Genomic DNA, 15,134 nt, shown 5'->3' on the forward strand with positions numbered 1-15,134 from the left:
CTCACTCTCTTCTGGTTCTACGGGAGGGAAAAAAACCTTTGGAGTGAATCAGGTCAGGGTTCAAATTTTAACTCGGTCACTTGAGCCTCTAAAATGGTGGCAGTCTTACCTGTTTCACAGAATTGTTGTGAGAATTAAAAGAAGAACATCTAAGTAAATCACTGAAACCAAACACATAGCAGGCATTTAAAAAATATCAGTCCTCCTTCTCTCCTTTCATTCAACAAATGTTCATTCTATTTTCTTGTGTCCATCATGATGAAAGGGACAGGGGATAGAGGACCAAGCATCGTTGTCTAGTTGGGAAAAATTCATTGTCATCATACATCTAACCCATCCAGGTGAAAAGCAGTCTTCCTCCTCGCCAAAACCCTAGCGTATCTACTTAAGAGTGCCCTGGGCAGAGTTTTTGAGTGGTATCCACATGGGACAGAAGAGCTTACCTGCGACCTTCTTCCATCAGTTTCCAACACAGGGCACACTATCTAGCTGCCAGAAGTCGTATCTCAGAGCTTAAAGAGGCAAGCACCACTGATAGTGAGCCTGGCCAGACTGATCAAGGATGAACAACCTGGCATGTCACTTTGAGAAGGCTGTTTATCCTTTCAACTAACTTGGTAGAGGCCAGTCCTAATCTCTTAACTTACCTGTTGCTGCTGTTCCCTGGCCTTTCTTAGGCTGTTTGGGAGCTGTGTACTGGAAGAATTCATTTCCACGGCCAGCAGGTGCCTGATCCAGTCCAAAGAGAGAGGCCAATCTGGCACTGTCAGTAGAAAATGAAAATGACATTTCATTTGATATATCTCAAACCTGGAATCATTACAAATGCTGCTCACCTCCACCCCTAAACAAATACCTCCCTGACTGTACATCCCACCATTCAATACTGGAAGTGGTAGCTAAGTGTCTTTGAAATCAAGATTGTATTTCTGATCTGAACAGCACCAGCTGACCTTACCCATACACTGGACTTTAGTCAAGGCATTTCTTCTTCCTAGACCTCAGTTTATGCATCATAAGATGAGGTAGTTGGTCCAGATGGTCTCTTCAAACTGTAAATTCTTGCCTTTAGCAAGTCATAGTTTCCTACTTTTTACTATCTTATTAAATAAAAATAACACTGTACTACTAACTTCATCAAACACGGTCCCATCTATCATTTCATCTAACAGGCAGAACCATTCTTTGAACATCCCTTGCAATGAATCTTATGCCCCAACCGTTCCACTGAAACTGCTCTTGCTAAGATCACCAACAGCCTTTTTGTTACTACAGTTTATCAGTCCTTATCTTTTTTGGCCTTGATGCTGCCTTTTTACACTGCCAACTAATTTGTTCTCCTTCAAACAAACTCTTACCTTGACTTCTGTGGGGATACCTGAGGGAGTAGGAAGAGGAACTGGCCCAAATAAGACATAGATAAATGCTAAAGAGATCCATTTCTTGTTGTCTTCCCATCTCCTTGGCTCCTCATTTAACCTCCTGGACTGTTCTTCTTTCGTCCAACATTTAAATGTCCATGCTCCCAAGACTTTATACTCTCTCCCCCTTGGCAATCTAATTAATTTGCCTTGGTATCAAGTGCTGTCCAAATACTGATGAAGCTCAAATCTGTATCCCCAGCCAAGAACTTGCTCGAGTGCCAGACAACACAGGTATCCCAAGGCAACACAAATGTGACATGTCCAAAGTAGAACTCAGATCCAATCCCCACTGCCCAGCAAAACCTGTTTCTAGTCTTGTGCTCCCTCTCCTGGTGAATGACATTTTATGTCCGGGTCCCCAAGGCTGTCCCCAGGTTCAGTGATTTGTTAGATGGGCTCATAGACTCAGCACAGAATTGTACTCATGGCTAAGATCTATTACAACGAAAGGATACACAGCAACATTAGCAAAGGGAAAAGGCACGTTGGGGCACCCTCTAGCATGTACCAAAATTCTAGACTCCCAGACGGAAGGCAAGGGTCATAAATCATATTGTTTGTACCAACAAGTTTATATAAATGAGCCACTCTTATCATTTACAGAAAGCTTATCGGTGTGGGAAATTGTTTATCAACGAAGTTCCCAGATGTCAGCCAAATGCCAATCTTGTAAGCAGGGCTCCCTAAGGATAGCAGGCTCAGGTCTACTAGGTTAACTCATTTCTGCAAACATCCACAACCAAAATGAAATCTGGGCATCAGCCTTGACTTTTCCTCCCTGGTGTTCATAACCAATCCCCGAGTCCATTTGGTTTTACTTGCTTAACATTTCTCGAACCCATTCACTTCTCCCCATCCTCACTGCCATTTCCCTAGTTCAGGCCACCATCACATCTACCTAGCTAGAATTATGGACTTAACTCCCTGCCTTGGCCTTGCCGGCCTTTCTTTTATCCATTGTTCCCACTGCATCCACAGTAATCTAAACACCAAATCTGACCAAGTCTCTTTTCTCTTCATAACCCTCAAGGATACCTCAATATCAACAAGATAAAAATCCAAACTCCACAAGACAGCTTTACAAGGTCTGTTAAGACCTAGCCTCTCATTTCCCCAGCTTGCTGCCTGGCCATTGCTCATCTCCAACTGTGTCCTACAGTGACACTGAGGAACTTCTAGTTTCTTAAATAAGGCAAGATCTTTCTAATCTCCAGCCTTTGGACATGCTGTTCCCTCGGCCTGAAACGTTCTTCCTGTTCCTGCTCTCCCCTGGAAGATGCCCCTAATCTCAAAGTCTAGGTTAGATGACCTTCCGAGGGGCTCCCATAGAACTCTATACTTCATTTATTCAAGAAATGTGTGTCAGACACTGTGCTAAGTGCTGGGTATACATTGGTGAGCAAAATTGGGTTCTATTTTCAAGGAGCTTATATACTCTTAACAAGGGAATTCTATATTACATAACATATAACTACAAACTGTAATATAANTAAGTGGCTGTAGTTTTGATCTCTTCGGTAAGGAACACTCACAGAAGAGCTCTCGCTGTTTGTAGGGATACTATTCTGTTCCTTGCTCTCTTTGTTCTCATAACTTTGCATGGAGTTCAACTCTGATACTTCACTACTTTTCATTTGTATGTGAAATTGCTTTTTTGAACTTTCAAGGGGTTCAGGGAGGCTTTCCTAACTTCATAGAGCTACCTCTTCTGTTCTTTTCACAGAGTTCAAAAATAGGGTGACTTCCTCCAGAGACTTCCAGACTCTAATTCTATCCCTATTGTTATTTGGATCTTCTTTTTCCTTCACTTCTAATAGCTCTATCCTCCTTAATTTTAATTCTGCTCCCGGCAGGTTCTTCTGTGTGGGGACCCGTCCTGGAAGGTCACCATAGTAGGTGAGTTTCACAAGTTCCTAGGAGCAAGAATGCTCCAGTTCTTTTAGTCCCATCACTAACCAACTAGAGTGGGCAAAAAACGCGTTCCAGTTTCTGCACGGCCTGCCATTTTTCCCATGAACACCTACTGGCTATTGTGGGGTTCTCCCATTCTCAGGTTCAGAGCTTCTCCCACTGTGTTCCTGTTTTCTTCCATGCAAATGCTGATTCCATGCATTCCAACTGTTACTAGTTGTCCATGCCTGCTTTTATCTGGGGGTTCATGAGAATACCTCCTCAATTGTTTTGTTTGTTTTTTTAAAGATTTTATTGGGGAATTGGGGGAGGGAACAGTGTTGGGGAATCGGGGAAGGGGAACAGACAAGTTGCTCTCCTTTTGTTCTTCAGTCTAGTTGTGGAGGACGTCGCTTCACTGGCCCATGTAGGTATTATCATTGTGCTCTTCCCAGGTGAGGCAGATTGGTCGCCGGCCATTGGATGGCCATTCACAGCAGCCCGCAGCAGCTGCAAGCCACTCACGGCAGCCCAGCTCCAGGTCAAGCTGTTGTTCACCATCTTAGCAGCACATGGTGCAGCGTCACTGGCCCTCATGTGAGATCCGAACTGGCAGCCCTGCTCCTCAGAACTGGCATCCCAAGCCAACTCTTAACCAACAAGCCACTCGGCCAGTCCCTTCAATTGGTTTTGATGTAAATATTACCCATAGGCTTGCCCTTTAAATATATTGAGTTGTCGGAAAAGTCATGACGCATTTTTTCTATGTTTTCCATTGCAAAAATGCATCATGACTTTTCCAACAACTCAATAGTTTCTCTGTCTTTATACTCAAATCTGAAGAGATTCAAGAACTATGCTGCAGACATCTTCTCCACAGACGTCTTAAGTAAATATCCCTTGAACAAAACGGTCTCCTGTACTCGTACTTATTTTTTATTTGTAAATACCTCATAAGATTGCATAGGTAATTTTTAAGTTGAAATGCCGCTATAATTCCTCTTTGAAAGTATAATTAGGGCCGGCTGAGTCAAGCGTTGGTTAAGAGTTGGCTTGGGAGCGCCAGCTCTGAGCAGCAGGGCCCCGGTTCAGATCCCACATGAGGGCCAGTGACGCTGTGCCCTCTACAGCTAAGATGGTGAACCACAGCTCGACTTGGAGCTGGGCTGCCGTGAGTCGCCAATGATGGCATAGGCTGCAGTGGGGCTGGCCAGCAATGGGCATGAGCTTTCATGAGCTGCCGTGAGCCACTATGAGCGGCCGTCCAATGGCCAGCAAGTGACTGCCTCACCCGGGAAGAACGCAATGATAATACCAACATGGGCCAGTGAAGTGACGTCCTCCACAGCTAGACTGAAGAACAAAAGGACAGCANTAATGGATCTTCAAAGTTTTATGAGCAGAATTCTCCAAAGGAAAAGTTAAAAAGCATTACTGATACTTTCTCTATGGCAAGGCTGAGTAGCCATTTCGCAACGAACAGAGGCTTACTGAGAAAAGACAGGAGCTTAACCCACCCTGCAGCTTCAGAAATTCCTTCTCAGCTACTTACTATCGATATGCATGGACTGCTGTCGCAACCAACACTGTGGAAGTGCCTGCTGTGGTGGGTGCTGTTTTTGGTGTCGCCTGGTTTCCTGAAGATGAAAACAAAGTTGTTATTCATTTCTTGCTTGAAACTGATTTTTAACCATTAAAGCAGCTTCAAAATTCTCCTTTTTGCTTTATAGTTAGTAGTTAGTATTACAATGTTTTCATAACCATTATCTTCATTTGATCCATAAAACAGCCCTATAACCTCATCTGAGGATGAGGGAAGTGAGGCTCTAAGCACCTAAGGGCCTTACATGAGGCTAGTAGCCCAGGGCTCTGACTCCACTCCCAACAATCTCTGGGCTGGACAAGAAACATTATCTAGGCAGTGAGGTCATATTCCATCTACTTTCTTCTCTCCCTCCAATATTTTGACGGCTATAAGAAGTAAAAATAAAGTTATTTCCCCTTCCCTTACTTCTGGAGTATAATAGAAAATTTATGATATTCAGATCACACCCATTACTTAACTTACACAGTGGTATAGAGTAACACTCATGTTTTAAAATAGTATATTTAGAGTGAATCTCATATTTAGACTCACCACATGAATGTGCTGATGGAAGTTAGTGAGAACATTAGAGTGGACATAGCAACCAAACACTTATTTTCAAAGGCATCCTTGTTTCTTTTTTCTTTTTCTATTTTGTATTGATAAAAACAAGACAACAGGCTCCAAATAAAGTCACTTGTGCTAAGCTCCACCATCACCAAATGGAGAACTTAATTACACTTTCGGCTCTCCCAGAAATGGAATCTTAAACCAGTCAATCAGGAATTGCCTGATCAGCACTAGTTAGGTAATCTCCCTAATAGACCCCTATCATCCCCTAAAGGAAGGGGACCTTGCAATAACCAACCTGCTTTTTTGCCTAACGTTAACTTCCATGTTCTTGCTCCCTTCTGCCTATACAAGTCTTTCATTTTGTACAGTTCCTTGGAGCTCCTTTCTATCTGTTAGATTGGATGCTGCCTGATTCATGAACTGTTGAATAAAGCCAGTAAGATCTTTTAAAATTTACTCAGTTCATTTTACTTTTTAACAGTATTGACATTCTTTTCCTGACTGTAGAGTACATGTACATTGTAGAAAACATAGTAAATATAAAGAAAGTACATCTTACATCTCTAATGCTTGCCTGAGTCCTGTCACATAAAGAAAATAAAAATGACCTGTAATCTCACCATCCAAAATAAACAATAATTTGATATATTTATTCCTAATCCTTTTTCTGCACATACAAACTTTGCAGCTTTTTAAAACAAATTTAATATGATTTGACAACCTCCTTTTCTCACTTAGTATAGGCATTTCCTTATGCTCTTCAAAAACAGCCTCCAAAACAAAGAAAAAATAGTCCTAAAAATGTTTTTAGTGGTTTCATAAAATACTATATTATGACTACCAAAATGTATCCAATTTCCTATTGTTTGATATTTCTCTGGGCTGTCTCCATTTTTTTCTCTATTATAAACAATGCTATGGTGAACATCCTTAAAACTCCCATTTTTGTGTGTACCTCCAGTTACTTTTCTTTTTTTTAATTATTTTTTATTGTGAAATACACGTTTTTTAGAATTAGTTTCAGCTGTAAAACGCTGTGCACTAGTTATACTTCTTACCCCTCGAGGTGACAACCCCCTCCCCTAATCCGCTGCCCCACTTCCCCCCCAATATCATACATATCTATTACAATTCCCTTGACTTCACTCCCACACTCTACTCCACATCCCATGACTGACTCTCTCTCNAAGTCTTGTCAAGGTAGTGGAGATACTGGAATCTTCATATATTGCTTATGGGAATGTAAAACGGTACAGCTGCTGTGGAAACAGTCTGGCAGTTCCTCAGAAAGCTAAAAATAGAATTATCATATGACACAGCAATTTCACTCCTAATATATACCCAGAAAAGTTGAAAACAGGGACTCAAACATATACTTGTACACCATTGTTCACTGCACCCTTATTCATAATAGCCAAAAGGTGGACACAACCAACTGACCAACAACTGATGAATGGATAAACAGAATATGTTATGTACATACCATGGACTATTATTCAGCCATAAAAAAAAAATGAAGTTCTGACATATTCTACAACATGGATGAATCTTGAAAACATCATGCTAAGTGAAATAAACCAAACACGAAAGGACAAATATTGTGTGATTCCGCTTATGTGAAATATCTAGAATAGGCAACTTCATAGACACAGGAAGTAGATTAGGGATTACCAGAAGTTAAGGGAAGGAAGGACGGGGAGTTGCTGCTTAATGGTTACAGATTTTGTCTGGGGTGGTAAAAAACTGGAAACGAACAGTGGTGATGGTTGCTCAATATTGTGAATGTAATTAATGGCACTGAATTATACACTTAAAAATGGTTAAAATGGCAAATTTTATGTCACGTATGTGTTTACTATACACACACATATAAACCACACACAAATACACACATATAACCACAGTTAAACAAATGATTAAAGTTCAACCCCAGAGGGGAGGGAGAGACTATGGGGCTCATATACAGTCTTGCACCAGAAAGATCTTTCCGTATCCTGTGTTAGGCAGATAGAGTGAGGAGGGGCTCATCACCTCGACACAATCCAATTATAGACTGAGCTGGTCAGGAAAGAACCACAGATTTACTAAGTCGCTCCATTTCTGGGTTGTCCCCGTTTCAAGCATTATCTTTGTAGGCTTTTGATTGACAGACTGAAAGGTCTCTTAACTTCTCAGTCCTGAAAGTTCTGCCCATCAGAGATTCTGAGCTGATTTTTTGAGCCTCTTCCCCATGAAGTTCAAAATCTAGCCCATGTACTGAGAGGAAGGTAGTTGTTTATTGCTTATTACGGACTCCTGCTCTATAGTGGGACCATCTCCAATGTACCGCAAGGTCGCAGAAGTCTCCCCTCTGCCCTTCTGGCACAGCCCCTGGACTTCTACATCCCTGAAATCAGCACTGCCCCATAAGGAAAAACCAATCTTGTGTTTGGAGCTCCTCTAGGTTGTGCCAATGACTCTTGTCCTGTCTCTCTGCTTGGGCCATACCTGATGCTTGGTCATCAGCACAAGTGTCAAAGGAAGGAAACACTCAGTTCATTGGCTCTTCCCTCTGAAATTTTAGTTCATCAAAGTCCTCATCATTTCCACAGCTCTCCAATAAATTTCAAAATATAATTTTTGCAATTTATCTCCTTTTTACAATTGTTACAGTGGAAATGTTACCTGCCACAAACTACTGTGTCTTATCTGGTAGTAAAGGGTGGTCAAGTTCCAATNTCTGAGCTTCTCTTCTTCAAAGGCATCCTTAGTTAGGTGATTACTGAAACTTCCTAACAACTTCTTTTGGTCTTTTTTCCAATAATTTTATGTATAATATATCCCAGCATTTTGCAAAATAAATTTAATATGATCTGAAACTATTACCTTGTTTTGTCAAGGCAGTGTACTGCTAGCTTCCTTTCAGCTTCCTGTAAATGGGGACGGCAATGCCTACTTAAAAGGACTAAGAGGTTTAAATGAGATTGCAAGTGTAGAGAGCAGTGCTAGCCTAAATAAGACATCAACAAATGCCAGTAAAATTTCGAAGAGACTAAGATTTCTCCATTTAGCCAGGGCAATCTGGGCCAATTCCCTAAAAGAATAAGATTCTAAGAGTTGGGCAATACCTTTAACATAGTGAAAAATTTATGAAGTTTAAATCCTAGTTAAGATGTAATAGCTTATGCACAGCTAGGTAATAAGAATGTCCTTGTTAGCTTTGGTAAACTATGCATATTGGTTTTGCAGTTTTAATTTTGCAGGTATGTTTTTTCTCAAGGGAAAAACAAGTGTCATAGGTAAATGATATTTCCACAGGTGCTCTAAAGGCCACCCAACTGATTGCAAAATCAATCTAAAACAGAGGTCAACGCAATTATCTTTCAGATCAATTCTATTTTCTATTACTATTTTAAAATGAACTCTATACATAAGCGTCTTACAAATTATTGCATTTTTCCACTTCTAAAGTGTTTTCAAATGTACACATGTCCCTAACTATGTTAGCAGGCATGGGCTTGCTAACTCTGGACTTGAATCTCTGTTTATAATTCATGGGAAAAGTCATTACAACATTAATTACATTTTAAAAATAAATGTTAGCCAATGCACTCAGTTACCAAAGTCCTTATCTAACCTTAGTTTTATACTCCTTTTCTTTTCTCATTAAAACCAGTAGCACATGCATTTTTGCCACATCAATATATTTAATAAATGGGAGTTCTTTTTGTTGTTAAAGTACTTGTTTTATGAACTGTGACATCAAACATTTACTTCTACAATAATGGCAATGGCACATGGGCAGTTTGGTGGCTATCTGCTTGCCTGATTTCAAATCCAGGCTCTTTTACTTTTTAGGTATGTGATCCTAGGCAACTCACCTCTCTGAGCCTTAATTTCCCATTTGTAAAATGGGTATAATAGTAAATGTTATCTCATAGAGCAGAGGGGAGAAGTAAATATGATAATGTATACATATTAATACAGTGCCAGGCACTGAGTAAGTACACCATTTGTTTTCCTATTACCTTAAAATGTTGATTCAACTCAGATAACCCTGTAAGGGAGAAAGCATGCTCAATTGATGCACAAGCTGACCAGCAACTATAAACTGTATTAAAACACATTGAGGCTGGGGCATTTAAATATATAGACGCAAATCTGCGACACCAGTCCACAATGTGTTAACATGAATAGAAAACTATAGAACTGGTGTAAGGTCTCAAAGATCATCTATGGCAAACCCCACTATTTAATAGACTGGGGTATGGAGAACCAAGGATGAGAAGTGATTCGTCTGAAGTTACACTCCGAACTGGGGGCAGAATCAACATTAGAATCCAGGCTTTTCTGTATCTTTTATGGAACTTAAAAATGCTTTCTGATGATCAGTTCCAGATTTATCTTTTTCTATCTCTATAGTGGTGATTTATCTCTACTATGCTAATCAAATTTGCCTTCATATACCTTTTATATAACCTAAAACAGAAGTATATATATCATAACTGGCCCCTTAAAAATGCTTTGTGATGTGATTATTAATGCTAGACTGATATTATTCTACTACTAAATTGGAGGTCTCCTAGGGGCAGGAACTGTGTGTTATTTCTATCTGTATTAGCTGAAGCCAAATACCATATACTTAGCACGCATTCACACATTTCTTCATTTCAAAGTCACAATGGTGGGAAAAGGTCTGAGACATACATACATATACATACACACACACACACACACACACACACACACACACAAATGCAAACCTCCTGATTACTACTTCTATGTTAACTATGGACTTGAAGAGGCCTGGAAACTTAGAACACAGGTTATCAACCATCTAGATAGCCATCCTAAGCACTTTCTATTAGGCTTGAGTATCCTAAACGGAATTAAGTAAGTCATGTATTTAAGTCAAGATACTTAAAAATTAATGAGCAAGTAGATTTACAATAAATCAGTTATGAAAGAGGAAGTGAAACGCAGTTGCAGTGCTTACTGTCATATGTTCTACTTCCTTGGAGAAATCAAAGAAGGAATAGTTCAATCAGAGAATGTTGGTGAAACTTTCTATATTCTCTTATATTCTCAATCATAAATTTGACTGGGTTTTTCTGGTTATTACTGGGAATAAAAATAAGTTATCTGTATAACTTTGTTTACTAAGCCTTTTATCATTCCATTAGTTGTTGTCTATGTTTAAGCGCAGAGTCACATGCCCAGAACTAAAGCCTCTTGTTAGGTCCTTGATGAGCCTGCTCAGGAAAGCAGCATAGCTGAGCTACCAAGAACTCATCTCAGGCTGGAAAAGAGCACATGACTGTCATCATTTACCCTGTAATTTTCAGTCAACAGTGGATAGTTTGTTGCATGAAAGTTGGGATCCCTAACATTCATTTAGAGACTTCCCCAAACACTTTCACCTAGTGAAGAACGTGAATGTAAAGTGTACCTTGTAAACTTTCGCAAGGCGCAGCCATAGCCAAAACAGGTTTGTAGGAAAAAACATTAATTCAAAAGGCTTACTACACAGTCAACAGCAGCTGGCTGGGCTGTGTGGAAATTTTAGTGAGTGTTTTGGGTGAGACAGGGAAAAAAAAGGAACCAAAGCACAGCTTAATTCTAAAGTAACTGAGCAACTGAAAGAACCCAATGTGGAGCTAAGTGGACATAGGCCATCTAAAGTGGGGTTTGGGGTGGGACAGGGTGATGACAGTGAAAAGAGGACTTAAGTATAGGTAATACAGAGCTAATCACAGTGTAAGTCAAAAGATCCTATTTAAGACCAAAAGAGGGCCAGGTAATTTTACGGTCATTCATGTACTGAACTCTCCACCAGGACTGGAAGTAACTCCAGGGCAGGCACAGCAGCTTAATCATCTTGGTGACCTCTTAGCATTTAGTAGAATGAGGAGTATTTGTTGGTGTATTCATCACTTTAATACATTCTTAAGTTTGATAAATAGATGTTCAAAGAAAGGCTCTGCAAGTATCAAAACTTGGCAGCTCACAAGTTTGGAGGGAGTCAGGCTGTCTGACACAGCACAAGGGAAATGGCTAAACTGATTACTGGAAGAGACAAAGTCCTGCCTCTTGAAGACTTGTACCCCAAGCTCATATATACAATATCTGGGGGGCAGAGAATAGCGACAGCAGTCTCTTAGATCGGTTTTAACCTTTAGAGTGCTATTTCACAGCTATGACTTATTTAATAGGCACTTCCTGAGCACTCACTATGCGCCAGGTACCGTGCTGAGCGCTAGACAGAGATGAACATAAGAGGTTCCTGTCTTGTCAGGGCTCATAATCTAGTAGGTTTGGTGTGCAAGGATATAGGTAAACATGCCTAGCTGTGGAAATGAGGAAGAGAAAGCAATTTTTTCTGCCTGGGTCTGTGGGAGAAGAGAAAGTACCAAAAAGGTAACACCCGAGCTGGGCCTTGAACAATGCTGGAGCTGACCCACCAGGGTCAATTCTTGTGTCAACACCTTATCCACGGAGACAAGAAAGTCTCCTACTGGCCCCAGGTGGCTCCTATAAAAACTCTGAAGCAGGTATTCCCATGAGCAATCACCCCCATTTCACAGGAGAAACTATCAGAAAGCAAAACTGTCACCCAGGGTCACACTGGGTGTCAAGGGAGATGCCAGGTCCAGAATGCAGGTCGACAACCTCAGCACAGTTTTGAGCTCTGCCATAATTCTAAGACCTGTAGAGCACCTTCGGAATGTGGTAAGGGTCTGGACCCGGAAGTTGGGAAGAGGTCTGCTAAGAGAGCGACCCCTCCAACCATGTGCCCGGATTTCTCGGCCACGCCCTCTGTCCCACGCTTCTCAGTCACTCACCCGCCACTAGGCGAGAGAAAGTCGGTGTCGTCTTCATCGCCCGCACCGAACATCGCTCTGGCTTTCGCCGAGCTGCCGGGAGGGAGTCCGAGCGCTTTCTGCGCCTGTAGCCGCCGACGTCGTGAAATGCCGCAGCCGCGGCCTGCTTTCCGGCAGGACGAACTCTCGCACGGTTCCTAGGCCGAGGGGAGACACTAGGCTCTGGAGGAGGAGGTGGGGCAAAGGCAAATGGGAGGACCTGGAGGGGGCACGCGCGCCGCGTGACGTTAGTCGGCTCCAGCGCGGAGCTCCGAAGTCCTGCGCAGGGATTGGCCAACAAGGCAGGGGGGCGGGGCAGGGGCGGGAATCGGCGGCCTCGGTGGCGGTCTTGGACACGTCGAGCCGGGCAGAAGTGGAGGGGGCTTCTGAAGAGTCGTGACGGGGTGACGGGTTAATTTTCTGAAAGGGAGGCGCCGGTTGCGGCACTCGATCTGGGAAGGTAAGGCCTCCCTCGCCCCTCTCTCAACCTTGGCATGATCGCAGTCCTTTACCCTCCGGTACAAGGACCCTTCACGCCACTCTTCTCAGCTCCGCGAAGGGAGACAGGGCCCAGGATTGGCACTCTGGAGACCTGAGCTTTCGGGCCGGCCCCTTACAGTTACGTAGCTAGAGTGACCTTGAGGCGCGAGGTTAGGTGCCTCAGTTTCCCCGTCTATAAAGCGGGCCTGACGCCCCTACCGCTTGTCCCCTGTGGCCGACCTTGCTGCTTATTCAACGGCCTGTGTATCCAGTGCTTCTGTGTGCCGGCTGGTCAAGAAGCTTTTAGACCTCAGGCGTCATTGAATTCAATCCAAGTCGCTTCCTAATCCCAGAATTTGCACATAGGGGAAATAAGGAACCTAAGCTCTTGAATGAGTCCGAGGTCACACGGAGTAAAGGGCAGGCTGGGGCTGGATCCGTGGTCTCTTGATTCAGGACTTGGTGAGCTGATGGGTGACCGGGAGCCTTATCAGCTGGTAAGCATGTGGGCCCTTATGGAGTGGTTCTTGCTAGACGGGGGCATGCGTCTTGAGAGAAGGCCCCTCTCTAGAGCCCAGCGATGCAGGTGAGGTGCAGGAGAGCTGGGATATTCTGGGGATGGGTGATGGAAAGGAGGGAACTGCAGAAGCTGGAAAGCTCCAGCCTTGGCCTGGGTTTCGCCGAGTCTTCCTGCCACAGACCTAAATCAACATCAGTTGTTGCCGACTTCTCTGCCTCTAGCTTCCGCCCTCTCTGTATCTTCTATGCGCATTCCTCAGGTTAACTGGTACAATTCTTGGAACAATCCTCAGGCAGGCCTGGCTTAGCCAAGGTGTGGATCCCACTGGAGCGTCCATTTCCGTAGATCTCACTGGAGTCCTTTCGCTCCAAGCTTTTCTCAATCAGGCTAGTGCAACAGGTGTCCTTTACCTGAATGTTTCAATCTGTCAGCACGAAACTGAAATGAAGTCATTGGTGTCTCCCTCCCACAGAACTTGGACTCTCTTGGCACGTCCCTGGTTAGGCTTTTTATTATTGTTGGTGTGCTGCTTCTAAATTGTAAGCTCCTCAAGGACAGGGACCATTTTATTCATCTTGGTGTCGCCTGTGTCGCAGAGCACTATGCCTCCTTGCCCATAATGGGTTCTTAATAATTCTTTGTTAAATTGAGTAATGGAATCCACCCTTATTCCCTTATTCCTTTATTTACTCTCTTAGGATATTCTTCCCTTGTGACCCAGAGCCCAGCAATGGCCCTTGCCTTGTATTGGTAGCTTCCAGAAAGATGAAAATGCTATACTAGCTGTGAGCTGTCTGGGTCGCTTAGTCTCTTTTGTTAATTGAAGATGATTTGATGATTGTTTAAAGCTCTAGGGGAGGGAAAAGAGGGGAATAAGATAGCTAGAACTGTATGTCACTAATTTCTGTTGGTAAAGTATTCATTCCTCTGTTGAGCTGAGGGATAGAGCTGTTGTATGCTTCCTGTGTTTATTTTGCAGATTAAGATAGTTAAAGCAGGGAAGGCTGACACTGTTAAAGCTATGAAACACTAGAACAGGAACCCTTTGCAGGAGCTCTGTTTAGAATGTGAATGTGGCTACTTCTCAGGAAATAAAAGAATGAACTGCATAAGTAACCCAGCTCTTTTTAACCGCTCTCCCCAGTACTGATCACTGAAGCATCTGAGTGGTGTTTTTAAAAAATGCTAAAGGATCATTTGAGTGTTTACTTTGTATTCTTGAGTAGAGGCGCTTTTATCTGGGGTGTTTAAATAATCTTTTTAAATAGGCAGGAATCCTAAAATCTGAATCAGCCTTTTTGGTGATTGGAGCACCATAAATATGCCAGCCTAGATCACCATTGTGGGAATACAGTTGCTGGTTCTGACTGGGGGTATAAGGAAGTGGAAGATAGTGGTGAGGCTTCCTCAGCCTTTGAACTGCAGGATTGGGTGCACATAAAAAGCCACTGTCTTCCTGAATTAGACTATTGAACTAGGAATCAGGAAACTTAAATTCCTGTTGCAAGCCTTCTAACTTTGAGCTTGGGGCAAGCTCCCTAAACACTTTGTAAAAGGAGTGGATTATGGATTAGGGCCAGACATCTATTAAGTGAGAACACAGAGGTAAAGCACAACTCTTGATCTCAAGTTTCAATTAAGTGTTTTTGTTTGTTTTGCTTAAGTACACAGCTTTTAGATGTATTTATAAAATGTATTGCCCTCTGAAGATTAACCAGGAAGCAGCAGTTTTAATAATTCCTTTCAAAATCAACAATTTTGCTATAGAAAAGATAATTTTTATATACGTACAGGTACACACATACTAATCTGTACTGGTGAGT

The 15,134-nt window shown here is 42.4% G+C and overlaps 2 protein-coding genes across 4 annotated transcripts in view; one reads left to right on the forward strand and one right to left on the reverse strand.

Annotated features, from left to right (window-relative positions):
• Window positions 1-12,481, reverse strand: part of FKBP15 (FKBP prolyl isomerase family member 15) — a 65,094-nt gene extending 52,613 nt beyond the window's left edge. The window contains exons 1-3 of the mRNA XM_019635796.1: window positions 12,294-12,481; window positions 648-763; window positions 81-109 (exon numbers count right to left, since the gene is read on the reverse strand). Coding sequence (XP_019491341.1) covers window positions 81-109; window positions 648-763; window positions 12,294-12,346 — 198 coding nt within the window. The 5' untranslated portion in view covers window positions 12,347-12,481. The remainder of the gene's footprint in view (window positions 1-80; window positions 110-647; window positions 764-12,293) is intronic.
• Window positions 12,482-12,636: 155 nt separating this feature from the next.
• The window catches only part of SLC31A1 (solute carrier family 31 member 1), a 35,014-nt gene continuing 32,516 nt past the window's right edge, over window positions 12,637-15,134 (forward strand). For all 3 annotated transcript variants that reach the window (XM_019635818.1, XM_019635819.1, XM_019635817.1), the window contains exon 1: window positions 12,637-12,771. The gene's annotated coding sequence lies outside the window, so the exon portion shown is untranslated. The remainder of the gene's footprint in view (window positions 12,772-15,134) is intronic.

Source organism: Hipposideros armiger, unplaced genomic scaffold (assembly GCF_001890085.2).
Source record: "Hipposideros armiger isolate ML-2016 unplaced genomic scaffold, ASM189008v1 scaffold_24, whole genome shotgun sequence".
Lineage (NCBI taxonomy): Eukaryota > Metazoa > Chordata > Mammalia > Chiroptera > Hipposideridae > Hipposideros > Hipposideros armiger.